This window comes from Triticum aestivum, chromosome 4A (genome assembly GCF_018294505.1).
Source record: "Triticum aestivum cultivar Chinese Spring chromosome 4A, IWGSC CS RefSeq v2.1, whole genome shotgun sequence".
Lineage (NCBI taxonomy): Eukaryota > Viridiplantae > Streptophyta > Magnoliopsida > Poales > Poaceae > Triticum > Triticum aestivum.
Window position 1 is genome coordinate 543,035,440 of NC_057803.1, and position 24,862 is coordinate 543,060,301.

General features: G+C 49.0%; 3 protein-coding genes across 3 annotated transcripts; 2 read left to right on the top strand and 1 right to left on the bottom strand.

The window, feature by feature from the left end:
• Window positions 1-2,586: 2,586 nt before the first annotated feature.
• On the top strand, window positions 2,587-5,131 carry LOC123086829 (protein OSB1, mitochondrial). Its single transcript, XM_044508648.1, has 4 exons — window positions 2,587-2,930; window positions 3,803-3,941; window positions 4,391-4,484; window positions 4,582-5,131. The coding sequence occupies exons 1-4, from the start codon at window positions 2,620-2,622 to the stop codon at window positions 4,917-4,919; spliced, it is 882 nt and encodes a 293-aa protein (XP_044364583.1). The 5' UTR covers window positions 2,587-2,619; the 3' UTR covers window positions 4,920-5,131.
• LOC123086830 (protein tas) lies at window positions 5,124-8,035 on the bottom strand. Its single transcript, XM_044508650.1, has 9 exons — window positions 7,838-8,035; window positions 7,492-7,739; window positions 7,306-7,401; window positions 7,131-7,214; window positions 6,825-6,982; window positions 6,361-6,478; window positions 5,948-6,083; window positions 5,679-5,857; window positions 5,124-5,531 (listed from the first exon to the last, which is right to left on the bottom strand). Exons 2-9 carry the CDS (start codon window positions 7,684-7,686, stop codon window positions 5,292-5,294), a joined length of 1,206 nt encoding a protein of 401 aa, XP_044364585.1. The 5' UTR covers window positions 7,687-7,739; window positions 7,838-8,035; the 3' UTR covers window positions 5,124-5,291.
• Window positions 8,036-8,887: 852 nt separating this feature from the next.
• LOC123082257 (uncharacterized) lies at window positions 8,888-14,994 on the top strand. Its single transcript, XM_044504627.1, has 3 exons — window positions 8,888-9,132; window positions 14,486-14,552; window positions 14,662-14,994. The coding sequence occupies exons 1-3, from the start codon at window positions 9,044-9,046 to the stop codon at window positions 14,833-14,835; spliced, it is 330 nt and encodes a 109-aa protein (XP_044360562.1). The 5' UTR covers window positions 8,888-9,043; the 3' UTR covers window positions 14,836-14,994.
• Window positions 14,995-24,862: the final 9,868 nt, after the last annotated feature.

The window sequence follows — 24,862 nt, forward strand, 5'->3', positions numbered from 1 at the left end:
CGGGGGCAACTCTAACTTGTACTCCTATTTGTTTTTCCTGAAATGGAGGCGACAGAGTAGCCTCGTCTATTAATGAAGAAAAAGAAAGTTGTCTAGTTAATTAATGAGAGAATCCGGCAAAAATTGTCACGATATGCTAAGCGTCACACATAAGATACCTCGTATGCAACACTACGAAGAAAGCTTCACCGAGATAGCACAATAACACCATCGTCATCACTTATCCTCGAGTACACGTCATCGCCACCCTTTCTTCCTGAGCAAGCGACTCCTATTTGCCGTAGACGACCGCCGACACAGCCCACGTCGCGAGTCACATGAAGGTCCATGTCAATCACTAAGCCGCCGACACCGAGGATAACACGTTTTCGATTCTAGCGGAGATCTTTGCACAGGAACTATGCAATTATGGCACCACTAAAGATCAACCGATCAGACCACTTACTGCTTGTCTTATCATCGTCACAGGGACTCTGCCCCTGCATCTCCGACTTCATAGCAACAACCAATATAAGGTGATTCCGCAGACACACCAAGAAGAGCTAACTTCCACAACCATTGCCACGATCCAACAACATCTCCAAAGACGATGACCACAAGGAAGGATACAACTCCATAGCGCCGCTATCGTCTAATTGAACAGACCTAGGGTTTCCCCCAAAACTGTAAAGGCTGTGGCTGAGGGTAACACCTCGAAGTTGCCAACAAAAGGAAAAGACGCTCGCAAGCGTCATCATCGTCGACTCCAGTCATGACCGGAGAAATGACTTTCACCCTGGTCAACCTCCCAAGCCACGCACCATGTATCCATAAACCCACCTGCGAGCCCCCACGGCCAGATCCGGATCCAACCCTCCATCACCACCTCCACGAGCCCCGCCAAAGCGCACCCACTGTCACCGCACCGCCCGCCGCCTTGTAAATATTTAAGTCGGTGATTGTCTATCCACTCATTTTTCCGACCTTTCTTGTTTCATCCAAACCACCAAACCTATGAGCCCGCCGCCTTGTAAATATTTAAGTCGGTGATTGTCTGTCCATTCATTTTTCTGACCTTTCTTGTTTCATCCAAACCACCAAACCTATGAGCTAACAACAAACAACCATCTACCGTGTCATCCTAATTCCTATGTCTCCCTTCCTATTGCCTCCCACTATCCAATGTCTCTCATGTGATCTCCAGTCTCCAACAAACCGGTTCAAAATTCAAATTCAACAATAGCCACCTTTAGTGGTGTCAAAGCTCGAGAACGAACCTTTGCAACCAACCAAGGTCCATCTAGTCTATATACATCATCTCAATTCGCCATGCACTGTTGCACATAATATTAGCTACAACATCACCTATAGTTCAAAAGAAAGAGAATGAATCAATTTGAAATATAAATTGAATAAAGTATTGTCCACTTTACTTGTTATGGTTTCGTAGCATATCACAAGCATCTCACTCCTCATTTTCATCAATCACGGTCTCTTCAACCAAATTGGTGGTTTCATTCTATGGGGTACATCTATCGCACCAAAAACAAGTGAAACTTTTTTTGACAATGAGAACAAGTCAAACTTCATGTAATACCGTTCCACAAATCCTCCTAGGGATGCAACTAAAATATAGTTCGCATCAATTGGCAAGAATAAATCACAAAGTAATATCATCCATTATACCATTTCTAGGTTAATCAACACATCTACCTTCTCCATCATAATCTTCCTATTTTGAGTAGCCGGTGTTCATGGACCTTTCCAAATATTTATCACCTTATACTCGCAAATGAAATTTCTTAATGATGTGTTTTCTCTTTACAGATGTCCATATTATTTAGAGGGTAGTATCTTTTGAATGTTGGTTGCTTCGGTCTGACACGTCACCTTGAGGTGTTTATTCTCACTCCTCCCTATTTTCTGGGGATTTTTCGCGCCTAGCAAAAGGATTGTAGGGGAATTTGGGACATCCATACATAGCATATGGCGCTTAGATATCTTATTTTTTGAGTTTGGCGCTTAGTTATCTACTTATCTTTGTTTGCCCTTATAACTGGCTCCTCCCAAAAAATGGAGGTCTTTTTTTTATGGAAAAAATGGAGGTACTTGGTAAGAAAAGCCCAAACGCAGGTCTATGTGTATGCACCTCAAGGGCCGACCTAGAAATTTTGTGGAGTGGGATAAATCATTGGGGCGGGAGCACTTATTGTACAAATTTGAAGAATTTCCAAAAAAATCTTTTAGGATACAAACAATTCCTATTGAAATTTAAAAAATTAATTTGTGGCCTGGCACCCACTCAGCACTATATAGGTCCGCCCCTGATGCACCTGATGCTAGTTTTAAAAGGCCAATGATGAACCCGCATACAGTCACACAAAAAGAGGAAGAGAGAGGAGTTGAGATTTTTGTTTTTCTTTGTTCTGAAAGGCCCACTCTTTTCCCAAAAAGGTTCTGAAAAAAAAGAGGGTCTGAGTTTAACATGTTTTTTTAGAATTCGGCCCACTCCTTATTCATCAGAAGTTTCAACAAAAAAAAATCATGGAAGGCCCGGTAAAGCAAAAGGCCCACAAGGCCTCGCACTCTAAAAGTCCAGAAACCAATCGGGCATTCCCCAATCCGGCCGGCTGGACAGGTATGCTGCGATCCCTCGCCGCCGCCGCCGCGCGCTCGCCGGCGGCCGCCGCGTGGCGGCGCCTCCTCCACCATGGCAGAGGCATCGGCGGAGGGGAGGAGGCGGAGAGCATGGCGTACCGCATGTCGATGCTGCGGGCTCCTCCTGTCGCGCGTAAGAAGGATATTGTCAGCTCCAACTCGTGCAGCCTCATCGGCCGCCTCAACGCGCCGGTGCGCCTGCACCGGAACAGCTCCGAGGAGGACCCGAAGGCTTACACCTTCCTCTGCGTTACGCCCTCTTCCGCGTCCTCGTCGACCTCTGCCAACTTCCAGTTACTGTTCCCTCTCATACTCCCCACCTCCCCCCACCCAAATAGGTCGCGGCTTTCTCTTGTTCATGCTCGCTGTTTTGGTGCAGAAGATCTTGATCTTTGCGGGGGAGAAAAAATGGTAGCCTTCATTACCATGTCTGATCGATTGGATTATATTCTGCTTTATATTACTATGTTCTTGCCTGGTTAACTGTATTTTGTAGATAGTAGTAATAAGTAATAACTATCTGTTGCTTCAACTGAGGATTATTGGTTCTAAACATGGTAGAAACATACAGCTTTGTGGTATTCTCGGGTTAGCACAAATGTCTACTGCAGTATCAAGCAGAAAAGTTTTCATTGTCCAATTGCGGTAGGCGTATTGCTCCATGTAGGCACAACAGAGTAACCTTCTTATATGAAAGAAAAGGAAACACAGGTGTATGAGTAGACTGTTGGACATTGTCATACCCAAGTTAGTAGGATGTACTTAACTTAGGTCCATCCTGTCAGGGAGCAAATTCAATGCTTGTGGTGGTAGAAACAGCGCAGGTAGAAAGTTGTATTTCCAAAATGTAATCTGCAAGGACTATATTAAGAGAGACATATTCATGCACGGTATCTTTTGGAGCTTGGGATGACTTACGTGCTTCACTCCGTCAAAAATTTGTGCAACTCTTGAGAGGTGAAACATAGAAGCACCTCGGGATGTAACTCTAGCTATATCCACCAAGCAAAACATTAATCTAATAGTACAAAGATCATGTTTTCATAGAGCCTGTAAACTTAATTACATCTTCGCAATGTTATATGATTGTTCCAACTCATGATTATTGTAATTTTGTGGTCTCAAATTTCTATCACCATACTTACAGTGTAAACAATTTGAACAGTGTGACATTGCAGATGAAGGGCGCTATGGCAAATGTGTGCCTGAAGCATTTGAAGTACAATGACCTTGTACATGTATCTGGTCTTCTGAACTCTTATCATAAAGTCAGTGGAACTGGTGAGAAGTATATGTGCTATAAGGTTAGTCAGTTGTTGAGCGATTGCAACTTCTTACGAACAGATGATGCTGTACCATTCTGAGATATACAGCTTTCTTCTAGAGATCATTTAGAAGATCGGTTTGGTGCTCTTACCATTAGTGGTCCTGTCCTAGCCCTGATTTTATGTTACCACATCCTTCCTCTTGTGTATACTTGTGTAGTCCTAGTTACTTCCACTATCTTTGACCATATACGACGCATACAAAATTGTTTCTACTTCAATAACTACAAAATATGTTACTCCCTCTGATCCAAATTAATTGTCGTAGCTTTAGTACAGACTTGTACTAAAACTGCGACAATTAATTTGGATCGGAGGGAGTAACAATTGTTTCCCTGTGTTGCTATGTGTTATTGTTGGTCTTGAAAATACTTTTGTATGTTTTGTATCGTCTATACTTTCCTAATACGAAATCCATTATTCCATAGATCCACGTCAAGGAACTGAATTACGTTCATGATCCCAAGAAGCCTAGGAATGATAAAGACTCGGTAGATCCGGCATCGACACCATCTGCGGATAGTATGTACTTCTCAGTTGACTTTGTTCATACCTGTTCTGTATTGTAGTCCTTTTGTCTCTTATCTAATCTCTTACTGTCTTCTGTTGTATCAATTAGGTCAAACACTTGAAGAAATCAAGTACAGAGAAAGGCTTCGTCTGTGGCAGGTCTTCTTTGCCAGCCCTTACGAGTGGTGGGATAACCGGCAATACAAACCATATGCCAGTTGCCCTGATTTTAAGCACAAGGACACCCGTGAGCAGCTATGGCTTCATCCAGATGACCCTCCTTGGGTAAGAAAGCAGCTCGAATTGATTGACCAGCAAACAGCAGAGAGTGGTCGCAGGGATGGCAGAGGGCGCTTGACAAACCCAAGATGGAACGCTCAAGACTTCAACTACTCTGACGAATGTGACGATGATGAGCAGGACACACAAAGGCAGGCGAATGGATGACTGAATTCTGCAAGATGACTGATAAGGCGGGTCTCCTGCACTGATTATGCTTGACTGTAAAACTGAATGGAAGTGTGTGTGTGTATAGATGGTAGAGAACTCAATCGCATGACTCGTCGGACTATGGGATTTGGTCCTTGTGTGCAAATGCTGAATAGTGTGGGTTGTAACTCGTGTGCATTCAGTGCTGCAATGGAGGGAATCTGGACATCCGATGCACTTTATTAACTCTTAGCTAGTAATGTTTATCCAGAACAATAATATACGCTAACAGCTAATTGCTATATGAAATTGCATGATAGCAAACTGTTCCCTTGGTCTGTATCCACTGAGGGTTGCTGTTATTTGCTTCAGAGAAAGCTGAAAAACCATCTAGAGGACTGCTGGGTCTCTGTATCTCTTGAAAACAGTCGCAATGTCATCAAGAACTTGTGGCGGCAGAGGCCGTGGAGCGCTGGTGAACGCTTCGATGTTCTCCTTCAGCTGATCCATGGTGGTCGCTCCGATGATGGTGCTAGCTGTGAATGGGCGGTCACGGACGAAGCCCAGGGCAAGCTGGACCGGAGTTAGCCGATGCTTCTTCGCGACCTTGAGGTATTCCTTCGTTGCTTCCTGTCAAAACAACACAAGAAAATTATTTGCACATAATTTCGAATGGCAATATACTACTCCCTCTGTAAACACACAAATGTAAGACGTTTTAGGTCACTATAAGAGGGAGTACTTGGTTGTAGTGGTCCAGAGTGTGTGTGTGTGTACCTTAGCCAGAGGGGCGTTGTAGCGCTGCATGTATCCAGGGAAGAGATTTAGCCTGAAACTCTTGCTGTTGCCACAGCTATCATCCAGATACTTTCCGGTCAGAACACCGCTGCCGAGCGGGGAGTAGGCGAGCAGCCCAATGTTGCAGTTGTTTGGGTGGCAAACCTCAGCAAGATCAACTGCGACAAAACAAAGCGTGCAGACTCCATTATACCATAGGGTTCAAGTGACTGAAAATGAATAGATCTTGGTCGACATCTCTGCCTCACCTTCGAAGCTGCATCTCACAAGTAGACTGTAACCGTTCTGGATGCTCACAATCTTCGGAAGTCCATGAAGCTTTGCAGCCTGTACAAACCGCATTACCCCGTACGAGGTTTCATTGGAAACGCCGATGTATCGTACCTATATTAGAAGAGACCAACAGGGAATTATATACTGGTCTGCGGTTACCAATCTGCTATCTTTGGCTGTCTTCTGCATATTCAAAATGTGCGCCCATGAACGCGTCAATCATATATGGTCATAATCTAGAATAAATCTAGGCTATTATTACAATAAAAAATACACATGTTTTTTTATAAAAGTGCAAAATACATGCACCAAATCCTAGGGGAAGATGAATCCATACTAAGGTTGTGTTCAGTTAATTATTTTGTTGTTTCAAAAAAAAAAGTATTACCTTTCCTTCATCAATTAGTTCCTGAAGAGCTTTCAACTGATCCTCAAATGGGACGCTTGGCCTCCATTTAGTTGAATCATAACTGAATTCGCCATATAGTGCCACATACCTATCTGGCCTGAAGACATGAAGCAAACCTTTGGAGCTAAGGTTGTCTTTTTTTCAAGTAAAATAATAATGAAAACATATTAGTACTACAAACAAAATAATATCCTACCTGAAAAAATTGTATGTGAATAATGAAAGAACTAACACAATTATGCTTAAATGAAGGATGTGTGCTGAAAACAGTCTATATAAGACGACAAAAAGACTCCCAAAGGATGGAAAATAGAACTCAGATGTACAATTTTCCAAGTTATATAAGGAAATGCAAAGTATGCAATATGATTGTGTATGGATCAATCTGGAACAAGATGTGGAAGTTATTCTGATCAAGAATAATCTTCAAAATAAACACTTACCAGTGTATGTGAAGCAAATCAATGTAGTCTGTAGATAAGCGTGAAAGGCTCTTTTCGACACTTTCCTTTATATTTGGAGCATCAACACGCACCATTTCTGCATTGTCCCGAAGAAAAGTGCGATCTGAATAACCAGAAACTTTGGTGGCCAAAATTACCTGGTCAGAAACAGAATATAAATTGGGCAGGTGCCGTGTTTCAGTGACACCATTCAAACATGCTATCTGAAGAGGAAATCAGGGGACTACAAATGGATTCGGAAACTACAAACAAATTATAAGGCTGTTCTAGGTTGTTTTAGGTTACTTTATCTCGTGGCTTGGATTTCATCCACCTGCCTACATATAGATCAGTCCTTCCTTGAGTCTCCTCCTTGGGTTGAATTGGGTACTAAAAGGCAATGAAAATATTTCAATTACAATTGGGATCAACTTCAGAAAATGAGACAGTGGTTGAAGGGAAGCAAGGAATGTCGACTGACAATTTCTGCGGTGTCGAGTATGTTGATGCCCTGATCAAAAGAATAAGATATCATATCATGTGATTCCTTCTCTGTGCTTTGTTCTCCAAAGGTCATCTAAAAGAAGTAATATTCAGACTAGGATGTAAAGAGAAATGTGACAACAACGACAACATTAGAAACATGATAGTTCAACTATGCACATACTGTTCCAAGAGTTATCTCGCTGATAAGGAGATCTGAATCTCCCAGCTTCCTGTACTGCAACTTCGCCGGTTCCTGCGCGGACCGAACTCGGCTGCGGACGCGTCTCCGGTGCCATCGTCGGGACTGTCGGGCACCCAACCCTGATAAGTCATTTCCAGAGGATGAGGAGATTGCCGCAAACGAGGATAGCATCATTTGTCGCGTATATACCGTTGTCGAATTTTTTGTTGTTGCATACACTCAAACCCCTGTTCTTGCACATTCCAACAAACACATCAAGAAGCAAAAAAACACCAGTATGCAGCCACTTTTGTCTGCCAGATGTTTGGAAGTTTGAAAGAAATACCCTGGTCTCTCTTGTGCCGCCTTCTTGGCCAACACAGCTCTTCAGTTCACCGGCGAACTAGAGACCGAAGCACGGGACGAGGGAGGGAGGGGAGGAGAGCTCGCGAATGGAGGGAGAGGGGCGCAGGTGGGGCGAAAATGCTAGGAAGCCAGCGGACGGCGGAGGTTGATGCGGACGGCGGTCTTCGTCAAACGTTGTTTTGCGGGGTTGATGCAGACGGCGGCCAGCGACAGGGCAAATTTGTGGCGAAGATCCATGAAGGAAAAGACGGTCATCGGTCACCGTCTGAGCAGGACGAGAAGGCACCAACAAAAATGGGAGTGTGGCTGTAGCCCTGAAAAACGTATGTCGGCTCCTTCAGAACCGCACGAGCACCCACACGTACTAAACGAGCAGCAATGGATCATCGTTCATGGATCCTTCATTCAAGTCGATCGCTCGGTCCTCAAGGATGGTAACAAAGCACATCGTTTTCTTACAGGCCATGCGCACCTTTTCTTTGGAAAAATATCCGACGCATGTGCGGGGGAGTATAAAAGTTCATCAAAAATACGAAGCACCTCAACCATAATAAAAGCTACGTCGAGGTCACTAGACTGTTGAACGGCTTTTACAGCCATCAACGCGCCGATGTGCACAGCTTACGTGTGATTTTTAGGCATTTTCGGGTGCAAATGAACGCACAGATCACGTTGTGAATGAATGGTGAAGTAGGGCTGAGCAGGTGCGTGCTCATCAATCTTAAGATGTTGTGCCGGCCCAACATCTCGAAGGTGCATGTAGGAATAGTGTGTGCGTATGCGTGTTCATGGGGTGTATATGAGCATCTGTCATTGTATTGTACAGTGTTCAGAGAAAAAAAAAACTGAACCAAGGTTCTGTTTTATTATCCCTTATATATGTTCTGCGCGATTTCCTTGATTATCTCAACTTTCCTGGTTTGCCCCTGCGAGCTGCCTCTTATCTCTTCGCATGCGTGTGTATTTTAAATTTTAAAGCCCTATGATTGAGAAATACAGGGATTATTTACACGGACACACGGCGCATACCTCTCAAATACCAACTCGCACGCCACGTTTCCTTCGACACACACAAAAAAAAAACTCGCACGTCACGTCGATTTAGGTTTCCAGAGTAAACTCGCGCGTGTGGCGGAAAGAAAAGAGTTAGGGTAAAGCCTCGCTCGTCGCCGTCTCTCTTCCCCCAATGGCACAGCGGATCTCCTCGACGCCGTGCGACGCGTCCGGCTGCGAGGCGGCGCCGCTGCTGGACGTCGAGAAGGGCGTACCCAAAGAACACGGCATGTCACACCCCCACCAACTGTGTGTGTGTCTGACAGGCAGGTCCCAGACACGGCTGGGACCGTGACGGAAAGGTAGGCGTGCGTTGGTTTTGTGTTGCGTGTGTTGACCGGACAGACCGGCTGTAAGCGTGTGGATATAAACTCCCTGTAGCCTTTTGGGCAAATTATCGAATTAATGAATGAACTGAGCTGCTCCAGCTCCTTCGTTCTCGGTCAATCCCTTTGCCATTTTCTATTTCTATCCTGTGATTCTCTAGCTGCTGCTAGGGACATCACAATTGGTATCAGACTAGGTCGTTCTACTCCACACAACGGCACCGCGTACATCACCAATCCTAAACGCCCAGACCAGATTCATCCTGCTCGAGATGGAGGAGATGCAGAAATCCCTGCAGGAATTCTTTACCAAAGCGCTTGACGAGAAGCTCGCTCCGGTGACGGCCGAGCTCCGTGAGCTTCGCTCGGATTTGGAGGAGGTCAAGCGAGCGCGCTCCCCGGCTGTTCCTCCCCGCGAGCCCGCCCAAAATCAGCTCGACGGCGGAGGCAACGGCGCCCCCCAGCTGCGCGCGTCGGTACCCTACGCGGACGACCCCGAGGGTCACCTCCAGGGTCACGCCGACGAGCCGTACAACCTGCGGTCCGTACCTTGCGGCGAGCCGCTTCCACGCGGGCGATGCGAGGACCGCCGCGACGCCGACCACCGCGACGCGGGCGACCACTACGAGCGCCGCCGCGACGCCGGCGACCACTACGAGCGCCGCCGCGACGCCGGCGACCACTACGAGCGCCGCCGCGACGCCGGCAACCACTACGAGCGCCGCCGTGTCCGGGGCAACTACTATGAGCGCCACGAGGGATTTCACCTGAAGCCGCCCAAACACGCATTTCTAGTCTTCAGAGGGCAGTTTCCTCTGCTCTGGATTGATAATTGCTATACCTATTTTGAGATGTACAATGTTCCTGTCCGAAATTGGATTGGCACTGCTATACTGTATTTTGAGGATCATGCTGCTCTATGGTTGCAAGCCTACAAGCGCACTCATCGCCAGATTAATTGGGATTCTTTCATCACGGCAGTGGTTGCTGAATTTGGGTCTGATGAGTATGATGGGCAGATGTCGATGTTGCTGCAACTTAGGCAAACAGGCACAGTAGCTGAATACAAGAGGTCTTTTGAAAACTGCATGTATCACTTGTTATCTACTGATGCCGCACTACCCTCCAAATGGTTTGTGTCTCATTTTATTCATGGCCTACGTGATGAGCTTCGTGCTGCAGTCAGATTACACTACCCAGCTAGTGTTACCAGGGCTGCGGCATTGGCACACATACAGGAGGAAGAGCATGATCACCAGCGTCCTCGTACACGACCGACAGCTTCCATCAAACACCCTACCACTGCGGTGACTTATGTGGCCCCTCAGGGTACCGGTGCTGTTGTTCGAACAGATGGAGGCCGAAAAAATACAGATGATTATGCTCGGGAACGTCAATTGCGGGATTTTCGTAAGGCCAATGGCCTCTGTTTTCGCTGTGGAGACAAATACACTAAAGAGCACAAGTGTAAACCAGGAGCTCAACTCATGATGATTGAATTGGGTGAATTTGGGGAAGTCTTTTCTGATGACACCGTGCATGCTCTGGAGCTGCTGGAGGAACCAACTACAGACCAAGCATGTTCGATGCTTTCCAGTCACGCCTTGGCTGGTACAGAGGACGTGAACACTTTGCGTCTCCGAACATTGGTGGGTAACAAGGTCATGCTAATCCTTGTCGACTCCGGTAGCACGGGCAGTTTTGTCAACTCAGATTTTGTGCATCGGGCACAACTCCCTGTCCAAGAAGACAAAAGTATTGCCGTGAGACTTGCTGATGGCTCTCATATATACTCCACCACAACAGTTTCGCAACTCACATGGTGGTGTCAAGGGGCAACTTTCTGTCACAACATGCGAATTCTGGACTTGGGCGCTTATGATGCCGTGTTGGGGATGGACTGGTTGGACAGTTTTAGTCCCATGACTTGTCACTGGCGTAACAAGCACATTTCCTTCCCGTACGGTGACAAGGAAGTGCATTTGCAGGGTATTCTCACTGAAAAACAACAACAATTACAGGTCATGGAAATTGACCAGCTTCGGAAATCTTTAGCTGGTAACGATGTATGGGCGCTGGCACTGATTGAGCCTGCTCCGACAGACCAAGTGACAGGATCTAATTCTCCTGATGTGTTGAAATTGCTAGATGAATTTGATGATGTGTTCCAAGAGCCAAAAACCTTACCGCCTCATAGGGATTTTGATCATGCAATTACTCTGCAGAAAGATGCACCACCTGTGAATTCTAGGCCATATCTCTACTCTCCATTGCAGAAGGATGAGATTGAGAGGCAGGTCAAGGAAATGCTCAATGCAGGACTAATCAAACTTAGTTTTAGTCCTTTTGCATCCCCGGTGTTGCTGGTAAAAAAGAAAGACAACACTTGGCGCTTCTGTGTAGATTACCGCAATTTAAATGAAGTGACTATCAAAAACAAGTTCCCAATGCCAATTGCAGATGAACTAATGGATGAGTTGGGAGGTACTAAATTTTTCTCAAAATTGGACTTGCGTGCGGGATATCACCAGATCCGGATGTTGGAGGAGGATGAACCCAAGACAGCTTTCAAAACCCATCATGGCCACTACCAATTTAGGGTGATGCCTTTTGGTTTAACAAATTCTTCGGCCACGTTTCAGTGCCTAATGAATTTAGTTTTTGCCATCTATATTCGGAAGTTTGTCATTGTCTTCCTAGATGATATCCTAGTGTACAGCCCTGATCTGGACACACATCTTCAACATTTGCGGCTCGTGCTAGCTATTCTGCGGGAACATAAATTGTATGCCAAGATGACAAAATGTTCTTTTGCCACAAACAGTATAGAGTATCTTGGACATATTATATCTCATAAGGGAGTGGCCACCGATCCAGAAAAAACATCGGTCATGGTCAAATGGCCCATCCCGACCAACACAACCGAGCTGCGAGGTTTTTTGGGGTTAACCGGTTACTACAGAAAGTTTGTGAAGAACTATGGCATCATCGCCAAGCCTCTCACGAACCTTCTAACTAAAAAAGGGTTCATCTGGACGGACCAAGCTATGGTGGCTTTTAAATTGTTGAAGGACGCCATGGCTAACACTCCGGTACTGGCGTTACCTCATTTTAAACTGCCATTTGTTGTGGAGACCGATGCTTGTGATACGGGTGTTGGGGCTGTATTGGCACAAGAAGGGCATCCAGTGGCCTATATGAGTAAAGCATTGGGAATGCAAAATAGTAAATTGTCAATTTATGAAAAGGAGTTCATGGCTGTAATTATGGCAATTGACAAGTGGCGTGCTTACCTCCAGCGGGGACCCTTTACTATACTCACGGATCATCAGAGTTTGTGCTCCCTTACGGATCAACACCTCACTACTGAACTACAGAAAAAGGCAATGTCAAAGTTGTTGGGCTTGCAATTCTCGATAAAGTATCGCAAGGGCAGCGAGAACAATGCTGCTGACTCTTTATCCAGAGTGGGTCACTTACTACAGATGAATGCCCTGTCAATTTGTCAACCTGAATGGGCACAAGAAATCTTGAGTTCTTATGATATGGACTCTGAAGCCACCGAGTTACTTGCTCAGCTAGCCGTGAAGAGCCCTGATGCACGTGGATATTCGTTGGACAAGGGCTTGATTCGCTACAATGGGCGGTTGTATATTGGCAACCTGTTGTCCTTGCAAACAAAGCTTCTCAGTGCTTTGCATGACAGCCCAGTGGGGGGGGGGGGGCATTCCGGCATTCATGCCACCTATCAGCGGGTGCGTAAGGTGTTCTTTTGGCCTGGACTCAAAATGGCAGTGGAGGATTTTGTGAAGCAATGCCCCACATGCCAGAAAGCAAAGAGTGAACGATGTCACCCTGCTGGAACATTACAACCTCTTCCTATTCCCACCAAGCCATGGAATGACATCACCATGGACTTTATAGAGGGCTTGCCTATGTCGGAGGGCATGAATGTCATACTGGTAGTGGTGGACCGTTTGACTAAATATGCACACTTCATGCCTCTCCGACACCCTTATACCGCTCCCTCTGTGGCAAAGCTTTTTCTTGATCAAGTGGTGAAATTGCATGGCATTCCAGAAACGATAGTCTCTGATCAAGATCCTATTTTCATAAGTAATTTTTGGAGAGCACTAATTCAGGCTGTGGGCCCCAAGCTCAATTACAGTACTGCTAATCATCCAGCCACTGATGGGCAGAGTGAACGCGTCAACCAATGTTTGGAGCAGTACTTGCGTTGTGCTATTCATGATTGCCCAGGAAAATGGCGCCAATGGCTTCCAATGGCCGAATTCTGGTATAATTGCTCCCACCATGCTTCCATCAAATGCTCCCCTTTCAAGGCATTGTATGGAATGGATCCCAATTTTGGTGCACTGCCTCACCTATCTGTGGATCAAGCTTCCGCTGCCCATAATGTTGCTGCTAAGCGCCAACAAGTTACTAACATGCTCAAAGAAAATTTGCTCAAAGCACAAAACAGGATGAAGTCTTATGCTGATCGGGGTCGCACAGACCGGTCATTCTCTGTTGGTGACCCTGTTTTATTGAAACTACAACCCTATGCACAGTCTTCAGTAGCAAATCGACCTTACCCAAAGCTGGCTTTCAAATTTTTTGGCCCGTTCAACGTGCTGGAACGAATAGGCGAGGTCGCCTACAAATTGGAGATGCCTGCAGCTAGTGCCATTCACCCTGTGTTTCATGTGTCACAGCTGAAACCCTTCTTGGCAAAGTATACTCCTGTCTTCACTACTTTACCAGCTCCAGACACACTACAAGAAAATGCCCCGCAGCCAGAAGCAATTTTGGATCGCCGTATGGTCAAGAAAGGTAATGCTGCAACTGTGCAAATTTTGGTTCAGTGGTCATCTCTTCCAGTGGAATGTGCTACCTGGGAAGATTTCTATGTACTCAAGAATCATTTTCCTAATGCTGCAATCTGGGATGAGCCTCCAACTCAAGGGGGGGCGATTGTCACACCCCCACCAACTGCGTGTGTGTCTGACAGGCAGGTCCCAGACACGGCTGGGACCGTGACGGAAAGGTAGGCGTGCGTTGGTTTTGTGTTGCGTGTGTTGACTGGACAGACCGGCTGTAAGCGTGTGGATATAAACTCCCTGTAGCCTTTTGGGCAAATTATCGAATTAATGAATGAACTGAGCTGCTCCAGCTCCTTCCTTCTCGGTCAATCCCTTTGCCATTTTCTATTTCTATCCTGTGATTCTCTAGCTGCTGCTAGGGACATCACACGGCACGGCGTCGCCGGCGGACGATGGGGGCGTGGAAACGTCCGGCTGCCGGCGCTTTTTCCAGGTAACTAACCACGAAGCCCCCCCACAAAAAATAGCAAGTCGTGATGCGTTCGATGTGCTACCTGAAACTGAATTTTCCCGGTGTGTATATAACTAACTGAATTCTGCAGGGGTTCTTGGCCGTTGTGTGGCTGTTCATGGTGAATCAGATGAGGAAAGATTATAGCGCCTGCGATAATGCCGAAACAAGACCGGTCATGGCGCTTCTGATGGTAGTGATCGCCTTTACTGTTGCCAACGTGTTTCACTTGATCAGCACACAGCCTGCGTATCCTCCGGCATAATCTACCTCCGTGTTTCACTGATTTATTTGGTAGCCCGCTTTTACCTGAAGTACTTGTTCGATAAATAAGTGCACATTATAAAAAAAATTATGACACATTATGGAGTGGGGTAAAAAAATGCAGTGAAAAGGTGCAATCCACCATCTTTCTCCTCTTTAACTACCTCAACCTCGGTGAGTTAAGTACATGTATGAAGTGAGTAAACCATGTGTTGAATGTTATTGGTCTTGATCACTGTGTGATGTGAGAGCAATTTTTTCTACTTTAGAGCAAGTATAATAAGTCCTAGTCAGCAGACTATAAGATGTTCCACGTCAGCAATCTTACGTGAAGAAAAGAGAAAATAAAAGAGAAGGGAGCCGGCGCTTCATCAAGCGCCCGACAATAGCACAAGCTTCGATGAAATGGAGCTGCATGCAGCCTGCGCAAGGACTAAAGGCAGGTGCCAGCCAATCACTATGCCCTTCGTTGCATCTCTCGCCACGGAAGCACTAAGAGCATCTCCAGCCGTTGGCCTCCCAGGGAGCGCCTAAAATCATCCCCTGGGGGTGAGCCGGCGCAAAAACTCGGCCTAGGGCCGAGTTGGTCCCCAGCCGCCGTCTTCATGCGCGTTTAAAAAAAACAATATAGCAAAGTTCAAAGTTTGGCGAAGTTCGGCATATATTACATTTAAAAAGCGGGTTTTTATTACATAATATATATAATTAAAAAAGAACTGGTTAAAAGCGGAGTAGTCGCCGTCGTCGCCGCCGTCGTCGTCGTCCGGCTTCTCCTTGACGCGGCCGTCCCTGGTGGACCCCTGACCAGCGTCGCCTATGCGGGCTGGTGGCGGCGACGCGGTGTCGTCGTCGCTGTCCTCGATGACGACGATTCCTCCCTCGGCGCAGCCCCGGCGGCGCTGTGCGAATCGCCGCAGGGCGGCACACTGGCGCTCCCTCGCCATCTTCAGGGAGTCCGCGCGCGCCTATTCTAGGGCAGCGTCATCGTCGAGCTCGACGTCGCCGCCGTGCTCCGTCTTCACCGCGGGGAGGCCCGGCTCTGTCTTCACCGGCGCCAGGCCCGGCTCCGTCTTGGGCTTGACGAAACACGGAGGAGCCGACGAGGGGGCGCGCCGGCCGCCCTCATTGATGACGATGCCAGCGCTGCGAGTGCGCCGGTCGAGCGGCGTCTCCGCCGCGGGCTCGTCCTTGACGCTGAGCAGCGCCGGAGCGCCGGACGAGTGTGAGGAAGAGCGGGAGGAGGAAGAAGAGGAGGCGCCGAACCTCCTGGGCAACCATTGCCCGTCGCGTCGACGGTGAGCCGTGGCCGTGGCGGCCGCCTTCGCCGGGGGGTATGCCAACGGCGGGTCGTTGCCGCCCTCGAGGTACGTCAGAACGCCCTCGAGGGTGCGGCCGGGGACACCCCACCGCAGGTGGCGTCCCTCGCTGTTCTTCGGTCCGCCCACCACCGGCGCCTCGTTGATGGACGCCATCCTCTGCTGCTGCCGGCGCTGGAAGTACGCCGTCCACACCGTTATGTTGTCGACGGCATACTCGGGGAGGGCGAGCTGGGCGTCGGTGAAGGAGGCGCGCACGACGTCGACCTCGTCGGCGAAGTAGCCCAGTTTCGCCACGGCGTCGGGCAACGGGGGAATGGGCACTCCCCCGTTGCTGAGTCTCCACCCCGTTGGCCCGACGCGCATGTGCGTCGGCGCCGGGATGTTCGCCTAGAACAGGAGCCAAGACTCCTGTTCGCGGAGCGATCGGCGGCCGAAGCCGTTGGTCGCGGCCTCATCGCCGGGGAATCGCTCGGCCATCGGGAGAGGGAGGGAGGGAGAGGGAGGGCTCGGCGGCGGGGCTCGGGAGATGTAGATGGCAGGCTAGGGCTGGTGTGGCCAGAGGCGAGGGAGGCCACCGGCTTATATAGCGGCGCCGCCCCGTGTGTACGCGTGTGAGGGAGGGGAGGCGTCGACACGCCGCCCCATGACGCGCCGCCCGTGAGGAATCACTGGTAAGGCTGACCGGCGGCATCCTTTCCATTGATTCCCCGCGGGAAACCGAGGCGTTCGGGGAAGAAGACGCGCGGTGTCGCTGACGCAGCGGACCCGCGGCTCTTTCGCGCCAAAACCGCTCGCCATGGCGCCCTCGAGCGCCCCCCATCGTGCTAGGTTCGGCCTAGGGGTCCGCCGGCGCTAAATTCGACCCAGGCCGGCAAAAATCGGGCTCCTGGGGACGCGACTGGGCCGATTTTTCTGCGCCGGCGCGAAAAAAACACCTGGGAAGGCCTTTCTAAGGGCGCGGCTGGAGATGCTCTAAAGTCTATAGCTAACGTACAACTAGTTTATTATATGAGTAGGCTATATAGCTCGCGTGGCACTACTACATAGCCGGCTGCAGACTCTTCTATTAGCTTTGCTCTTAAAGCGTACACACTCTTTTATGAACAAATTTCGATTGTCAAACTTATACTTATTCATGGACAAAGAGAGTATATAGGATTCGAGGTGCTTCTACATATTTTGACTTGGGCAACTTGCCAAACAACACTGCTCCTATAGCTTGATCATAAGGGCAAAGCTACATGTCACCCTGTAGATCTCTCAAAAGATTAGCCGGGATCCACCGCGTCGTAGCCACTCGATCCAATTGATGAGCTTTGCAACATGAGTTATGTTGCGATCGGAGGTTGAAACATCGTTCATGTTGCAATCATATTTGCACTAATGAGTGTTTTGCAACATGAGCCATGTTGCGTTCGGAGGTTTGCAACATTACTCATGTTGCGCTCAGTCGTCGCCACCGCGCAACATTTCTCGTCCTGAGGTCGTTGCCCACAGAAACATCTCCGATGAGCTGGCATCATCAGCACCTCCCGCAACACCTTAGATGTATTAAAAAAGTGAGTTGTTCCTGCTCACAACCTTAGCTCGCAACTTCGGTCGGTCGTTCCTCGCTCATAGCGGCGGAGTGGTCGGTGTTGCGACCGGAGCTCCTTCGCATCTTTGGCTGACCGTCTTCTCTGACAGTGGTGGTGTAGCGCCTTTGTGCAAACTTCACAGTGATGGCGCGTGGCTCCAAGGAGATGCTATGCAACAGTGGCAACATCTTCGGAAGCATCATGCACGGTGACAACTTGGAGAGAAATTGGATGGGCGCGACGTGCAAGGAAAAATATGGGGAAAGGGGGGATGCGTCGATGGCTCGAGAAGATTTTTTTCGGGGGGGGGGGGGTAATAAATTTGGGGGAAATGGGATGTGTGGCACTCGGCTGGTCGGTCCGCAACACGCCCTACGTTGCGCTCGGCTATTTGCAACATCGCCAATGTTGCAAACACGTGTGGTGGGTAGGGTGTTGTGCGCCGCAAGATCAAGTGCTGATCGGACAGTTGCGGTCTCATGGAGGTGGTTCACGCGCGTGAACGATCAGTCAATTGAGGAGAAGCATTTTCCCAAAAATAAGTACACAACTGAATTATCATTTTATGAACTGAAACCGAAAATTGTAAGAGAAAGCTTGATTGTCAAGTACAAGGCAATGCAATGCCTTTCTCAAAGCCTCGATTTTCTCAACTCTTTATATATAAAAAATTACTCCTGTAACAAGAATTGCAAGAACTTGCACAAGAGTAGAGTATCATGGTTACCACGAACACCAAATGACGTACACTTTCTGCAAATTCCAGTGTATCCTGGATATATGTGCAAATACCGCACCCCTCTCTTGTCCCCTAATCAAGAAATTAGGGAGTAAAAGGGCTATAAATAAAAAATAAATAGTTTTTTGAAGGAGAAAGGGAATATCCTATCAAGCAAAAATGACATATCCAGGAAGCCAAGATTGTCACAATGGAGCTTTAAAAAAAGATGATCACAATGGTTGCATGGACCCATGAGTTCCTAATTGAGGTACGTTGTGAGGGAAACAAACAGTCACCAGTTAAGTACGTAGTAGTAAATAATCTCGGCAAGTTGGTGAGCATCTAGGGCATTCATCTACAATTTGCGTTTGGGTTGTGTGAAGGAAGGCAGAGTCAGGTGAGCATCTATGGCATTCATCTACGGCCACGAAGTATATCACTGTCGTTGTTAAGGTTTAGGATGCGGAGGTAATTCGAGGTGACAGTAAAAGCCTATCGCTCTTAGTATTTGCAATTGACAGGGGAATAATGGAGAACCCTAGAGAGGTCGCATCCATGGGGAGACCTTTAATTATCATGAGCTGTAACCCTCTAGGGGAGACTATGATATTGGAGTGCGTGGCACGAAGTCTACCATGAGTAGAACATGTACTGTACCCGGCTCCGCCCAGCATAGTCGTTAACAGTGACTCGAATATCTGGTATATACTATGCTTATGCATATGTGCGTTAGAAACATACCAATGGGGATTCCAAACTCCCCGAGAGCGCCATTCTGTTCTGTTGTTTCACTAGTCATCACAATCCTCACACTTTATTTACTTTTTATGTTATTTAGTTACAAGTTCCAAACACTACTCAACAATCCTTTTCATTCGCCCTCACTCTGCTTTGAGTCTACAATTGTTTGCGGGCACAAAAGTACATAATTCTCTACAACAGGCAAAAGTCTGATTCATGTGCTCCCTGTGGGATCGATACTCTTACTTTAAAAAGGTTACAACTAAAACATGTGCACTTGCAGGCAATCAGCCACCCTACTTAAGCACAGCGCGATGAAGCCAGAGGTATCCAGAGGATCACGGTGGCAAGGCACGGACGCTACCTACCCGATTCCCCTTTCTCTCCCACGTGAGAGCTAGCCCTTCTCCCAAACCAAATGTGTGTATGTCTTGATTCATACCATCGAGAGGAATGAGTTCATCTTAGCACCTAATCGACCCACGGTGCTAACATCAACCATAATAAAACTACATCAAGGTCTCTACCATCGAACGGCTGCTACCGCTGCCAGAACAAGCAGTCAATGCGCCACTGTACACAGCTACATGTGATTTTTAGGCATTTTTGGGTGCAAACGAGTGCACGGATCACAATGTGATTGAATGGTGAAGCAGGGCTTAGCAGGTGCGTGCCCTGTGAGTTTTTGGATGATTTCATCAATCTCAAAATGTTGTGCCGACTCAGCATCTTGAAGGTGCTCGTAGGAATAGGATGTGTGGGCACGTGTTCATAAAGATACGTGTATGTGTCGGATGCGGGGTTCCGGCAAACCCTTAAGGTTCGAACACTGGGGTGCGCGCGAAGTCTTTCCCTCCTACCGATCTACGCTCTAGCTCGCTAAGATCTTACGGACGAACTCGACGGAGTCACAACACAGAAAGACACAGGGTTTATACTGGTTCGGGCCACCGTTGTGGTGTAATACCCTACTCCAGTGTGGTGGTGGTAGATTGCCTCTTGGGCTGATGATGAACAGTACAAGGGGAAGAACAACCTCCTGAGGTTGAGGTGTTCTTGTGCGTGTGGACTTGTGTGTATCTCTGGGTCTGATCCCCTTTCTCTCTCGGCCTCTCTCTCTTTCTCTCTTTCTCATCCCCCTCTACTATGGTGGTGGTTAGTCCTATTTATAGAGGCCCTGGTCCTCTTCCCAAATATTGAGCGGGAAGGGAGCCAACAATGGCGGGCTAATTTGAAGGGGGACAACTAGTACGAGCTATCCTGACAAAAGGTAGTCTGCGCCTATGGAAGGCTCTAGGGTGACGCCGTCTTGGGCTCCACGATGACCTCCGCCTTGCCGTCCGCGTGGTCATGGTCTTGTTGCACCGAAATGGCAACCTTTGCCTAAGGTCTTGGTACTCCGTGGTTACGCTTGCCTCCCTTGCACCAAAGAGAAAATAAGGACACTGCGCACGCTGGCGCCCGCCTAGTGTCGATCGTCATGGCTCATGTCACGAGAGCCTCCTGAGGTTCACCTTGCCTTGATATCTCCGCTCCTCGTGAGCCTGCCTAGCTAGGCCACTCTAGAGGAGGTCTTGCGTCATCCGCCTTGCGAGGCTTGGCCCCTCGCGAGGGTCTTGGGTGCCTTGTTGGTGAAGATGGGCTGTACGGCCTGCTGCTTGACCATGTCGCGGGCCGCAGGCAGGCAAGTCTGGGCACCCCCGTTCCCAGAACGCCGACAGTAGCCCCGGGCCCAAGATGCGCTCGGGTTTGGCTTCACGGCGAAGCCAAGGGTCAAGTTCGGAGCACCGCGGGCCCCCAAAGCCTACAACCTTGGTTGACGCGTGGCGGTTTGATTGGACGTGGGCGTCTCTGCTTCCCCACGCTGCCTTGGCAACTTCTTGACCTGACAAAAGGCCGGTGCAGGTGGCACTTGCCTTCATTGCTTCTTCCTTGCCTCGCTCCAGATCCCCTTTCTCACTCTTCGCCGCCGCTACCTACAGATCTGCTCCGGCCTTGCTCTGCCTCTGGCGCCCATGGCGCCGCGCAAGGTCAAGACTTCCTCGGCTCCGGCTTGGTATGAGCCCGCTCTTGAGGCGCCCACTGTCACGGAGAAGAGCCTTGCCTCCGTGCACTTGTTGACGGTGGGAGAGAGCAACGAGTGGGGGAAGACGGAGCTCCGGCTTGCCTCCGACGAGCCAGAGCCTGAGGGGAGCACCTTCCGCAGGCGATGGCGACATCCAGGGATGACCTATTCTTCTTGTTTCATTCCTGCGACATACATCAGGCCTCGTGGAGGCGTTTAGACTTTTCATTGGTATTGTGAGAACGATATGCTTGTAATATTTGCTTCGAGATTTCGCGTTTTCCTTCCTATTTGCTTTGTTCTACGTCGGTAGAGCCTGGCCCCGCGCATACCTCAACCGCCATTGGACCGACCGGAGACCAGGACGGTCCAAGGAGTGAGGGGCTACATGACTAGTTAGGCTCCCGAGTCGCGATGCTCAGGAGTCCCCCTTGACGTGCGAACAACATATAGGAAGAGTTCATGAGGATAGATTAATGTTCTACGTCAGCAGAGCCCGGTCCCGCGCGTACCTCAACCGCCATTGGGCCGACCAGAGACCAGGACGGACCAAGGAGTGAGGGGTTATGTGACCAGTTAGGCTCCTGAGTCGGGATGCTCAGGAGTCCCCCTTAGCGCCCAAGCAGCCATGGTAAGGAAATAAAGGAAGATGACTTGGTCGCAACGGAGTTGCGGCATGGTGTGAGCGACTACTAAGCCCAAATATTTAGCCGATCGAGGGCAAGACTTATTTTGCTGACTTCGCGGTGATTCCTGATGTTGCGCTAGGGCTGCGCGCCAACTTATGCGACATAGCTAGGCCGGTTCATATGAGTTTTCCCTCTCCCGAGCTCTTCTTAGTGCTCTACGTCCTCAGGTCCCGGCCCTTGAGCGAGCTCGGCCGCCACTGGTATGCCAGGTCGCGATGCCATGGTCAAGGCCAGGGGGTGAGGGCTAGAGAGCCAGTAAGAGCTCCTGAGTCGCGATGCTCAGGAGCTCCCCTTTTAACGCGCAAGCGAATCGCACGAGAGAAAAGGAGACTCACGGTGCCGCCTGCTATCCTTCCCGCGGGGTCCCTGTGGATAGGCACAAAAAGAAACATGGTTTGCCATTACTGCCGCCTGCCTGCCGCTGGTTGGTCCGGATGATGTGAAGGCACTGAGGGCCTGGTGAGGTGACGTGCACGGCGCGTGCCGCGAGCCAGAGCTCGACCACTCAGATTTATCGGTCGTGGCAGGGACGGACCCATGCACCAGCGTCGTGCCTGTGTAGAGGCCCCGAGGGAGGTAATGATCGAGCAGGTGATAGCAGTTGGCAGGTTAAGCATGAAGAGCAGGTCGACTTGGATAAATGCAGGAAGATACATGCCACTGTGTCTGGCCCAGACGGCGTGGGGATGATGCAGCCCGAGGGGCGCTCCCAATAAGGTAAGCTAAAGACATAAGGAAAAGGGATACATGACACAGGGACGGGCCCGTGTGGCCTGGGAATAATGCAGCCCGAGGGGCGCTCCCAGCTTAAATGAACTTGGAAGATGTCACCTGGTTCTGTAGACGAAGTAGAGTTGGTGCAGCTGAAGCCACGCGTTGAAGGAATGGCTTCTCATGAGCCACCGGGACCCTGAGCCTCAGGAGGTTTCCTAAAGACCGTTCCCATCTCCTCCTGAATGATAACCCACAAGTATAGGGGATCGCAACAGTTCTCGATAAGTAAGAGTGTCGAACCCAACGAGGAGCTAAAGGCAGAACAAATATTCCCTCAAGTTCTATCACCACCGATACAACTCTACGCATGCTTGATGTTCACTTTACCTAGAACAAGTATTGTCAGGACCCCGATTCCAAGTCACATCGATCTAGCCGGTAACACCTCATATCACTTTGCGGCCTCACGCACGGTATCCCCACGGGTGTCGCCTTACCATGGCCCTGGACCGTTTGCGCCTTTTGTCTCACGTATATGATAGTGTCGCTAGCATCCATATGACAGAGAACCCGGGCCGACATGGCTAGTCGTGAACCAAAAGCGGCACTAACCTATGGGGACAGGCATACATGAATCACATCGAGCATGTCGGTCATCAGCGAGTGAATCCGGGTTGTAGCACTGGGCTAACAGGACTCCGGGGAACCCGGGCTGTAGCAGGCTAGGCCGGACTCTGGATGTCACCATGTGACATTTCCCCGAAGGGACAGACATAGGAATGAAGTGAAACACATGCCGGCCAGTCAAGTGTCCTGAGCAGTAGTGCTGGGCTAGCAGGACTCCGGTGAACCAGGCTAGCAGGACTCCGGTGAACCGGGCTGTAGCGGACTACTATGGCTCAAGGAGCACTAGACTACATTTCCCCATAAGAGAGGCTGCCAAGGATAAACTACTAGATTGTCGGATCCCACACATACCAAGCATTTCAATCATACACACAATATGCTCGATATGTGCAAATACAACATGGCATCACAACAAAACTCTATAACTCAAGTACTTTATTTAAAGGCTCCGGAGAGCCATACATAACATGTTCATACAGGTAGGGGTCACATGACCCGACACTCAAGTCATACAAGCATACAAGCATACAAGCACATGCGGAAGCAAATAGTCTGAGTACAGACACTAGAAAGAAAGAAGGCTTGTCGAAGCCTGACTATCTACATAGGGCCCTCCATGGCCAGAATCACCACCTGGGAGGCAAGTTACTCATCGACGTCGAGGTCTGCATAAAACCCATCGGAGGGGGCGGTGTTGTCGTCTGAAAACAGTAACTAAAGCAACATGAGTACAAAGGTACTCAGCAAGTCTTACAATAGAACCTACTATACATGCTCATTCTCAAGAAGGTGGTGGAGTTATTGCAGCAAGCCAGCTTTGACTCTTAGCTAAGCTATCCTACGAGACACCACTGTAAAATAGTTTCCGCACACGAGTCCACTAATCACCAACACAATACTCCATCGGGGATCCTCCCTCGTCATCCTACGAGAGGGCCATCCTCGGTACTCACACTTATCTTGAGTCTTTTTAGTAGTAACCATTAACTTGTCTATGAACTGTATAGGCAACCAAGTAGCCCTTTACCGCGGACGCGGCTATTCGAATAGTTTTATACCCTGCAGGGGTGTACTTCGTCACACATGTTTCCACCACTTAGCGTCTGCACACGGCATGTGCTCGGCAGACTTCAAGCGAAAGCCGACGTGGGTGTAGACCACGACCTGACTAACCGCACAAGTCTCTAGTCCAGGTTTATCGCCTATTCGGGTTCCATCCGCAAGGAAATCTGGCCGGCGTGTCCTCAACGGCCCCAAATGATGTGTGCAGGGTTCCCGAGATACCAAACGGGTGACTCGGTACACCGTGCCACGGTGTATCTACCGCATCATAGCCCACCCCTAGGGTCAGCGCTACGCATGGCCGCCAACACATAACCTAAAAACACCAGAAACTAGTTGCAACTCCTGGTCAGAGGACGAGAGGGGTCAGCAAGTCGAGCGGGGTCATATTTCAGGGCCCAATGTGTGGTAGTAGCTGAATCTTAAATCACGCATACAGATCTCAGTTCTTATGGACGGCCTCAATGAAACAACCCACCATGTACTCCTATATGGCCTCTCATCGATGCCTTT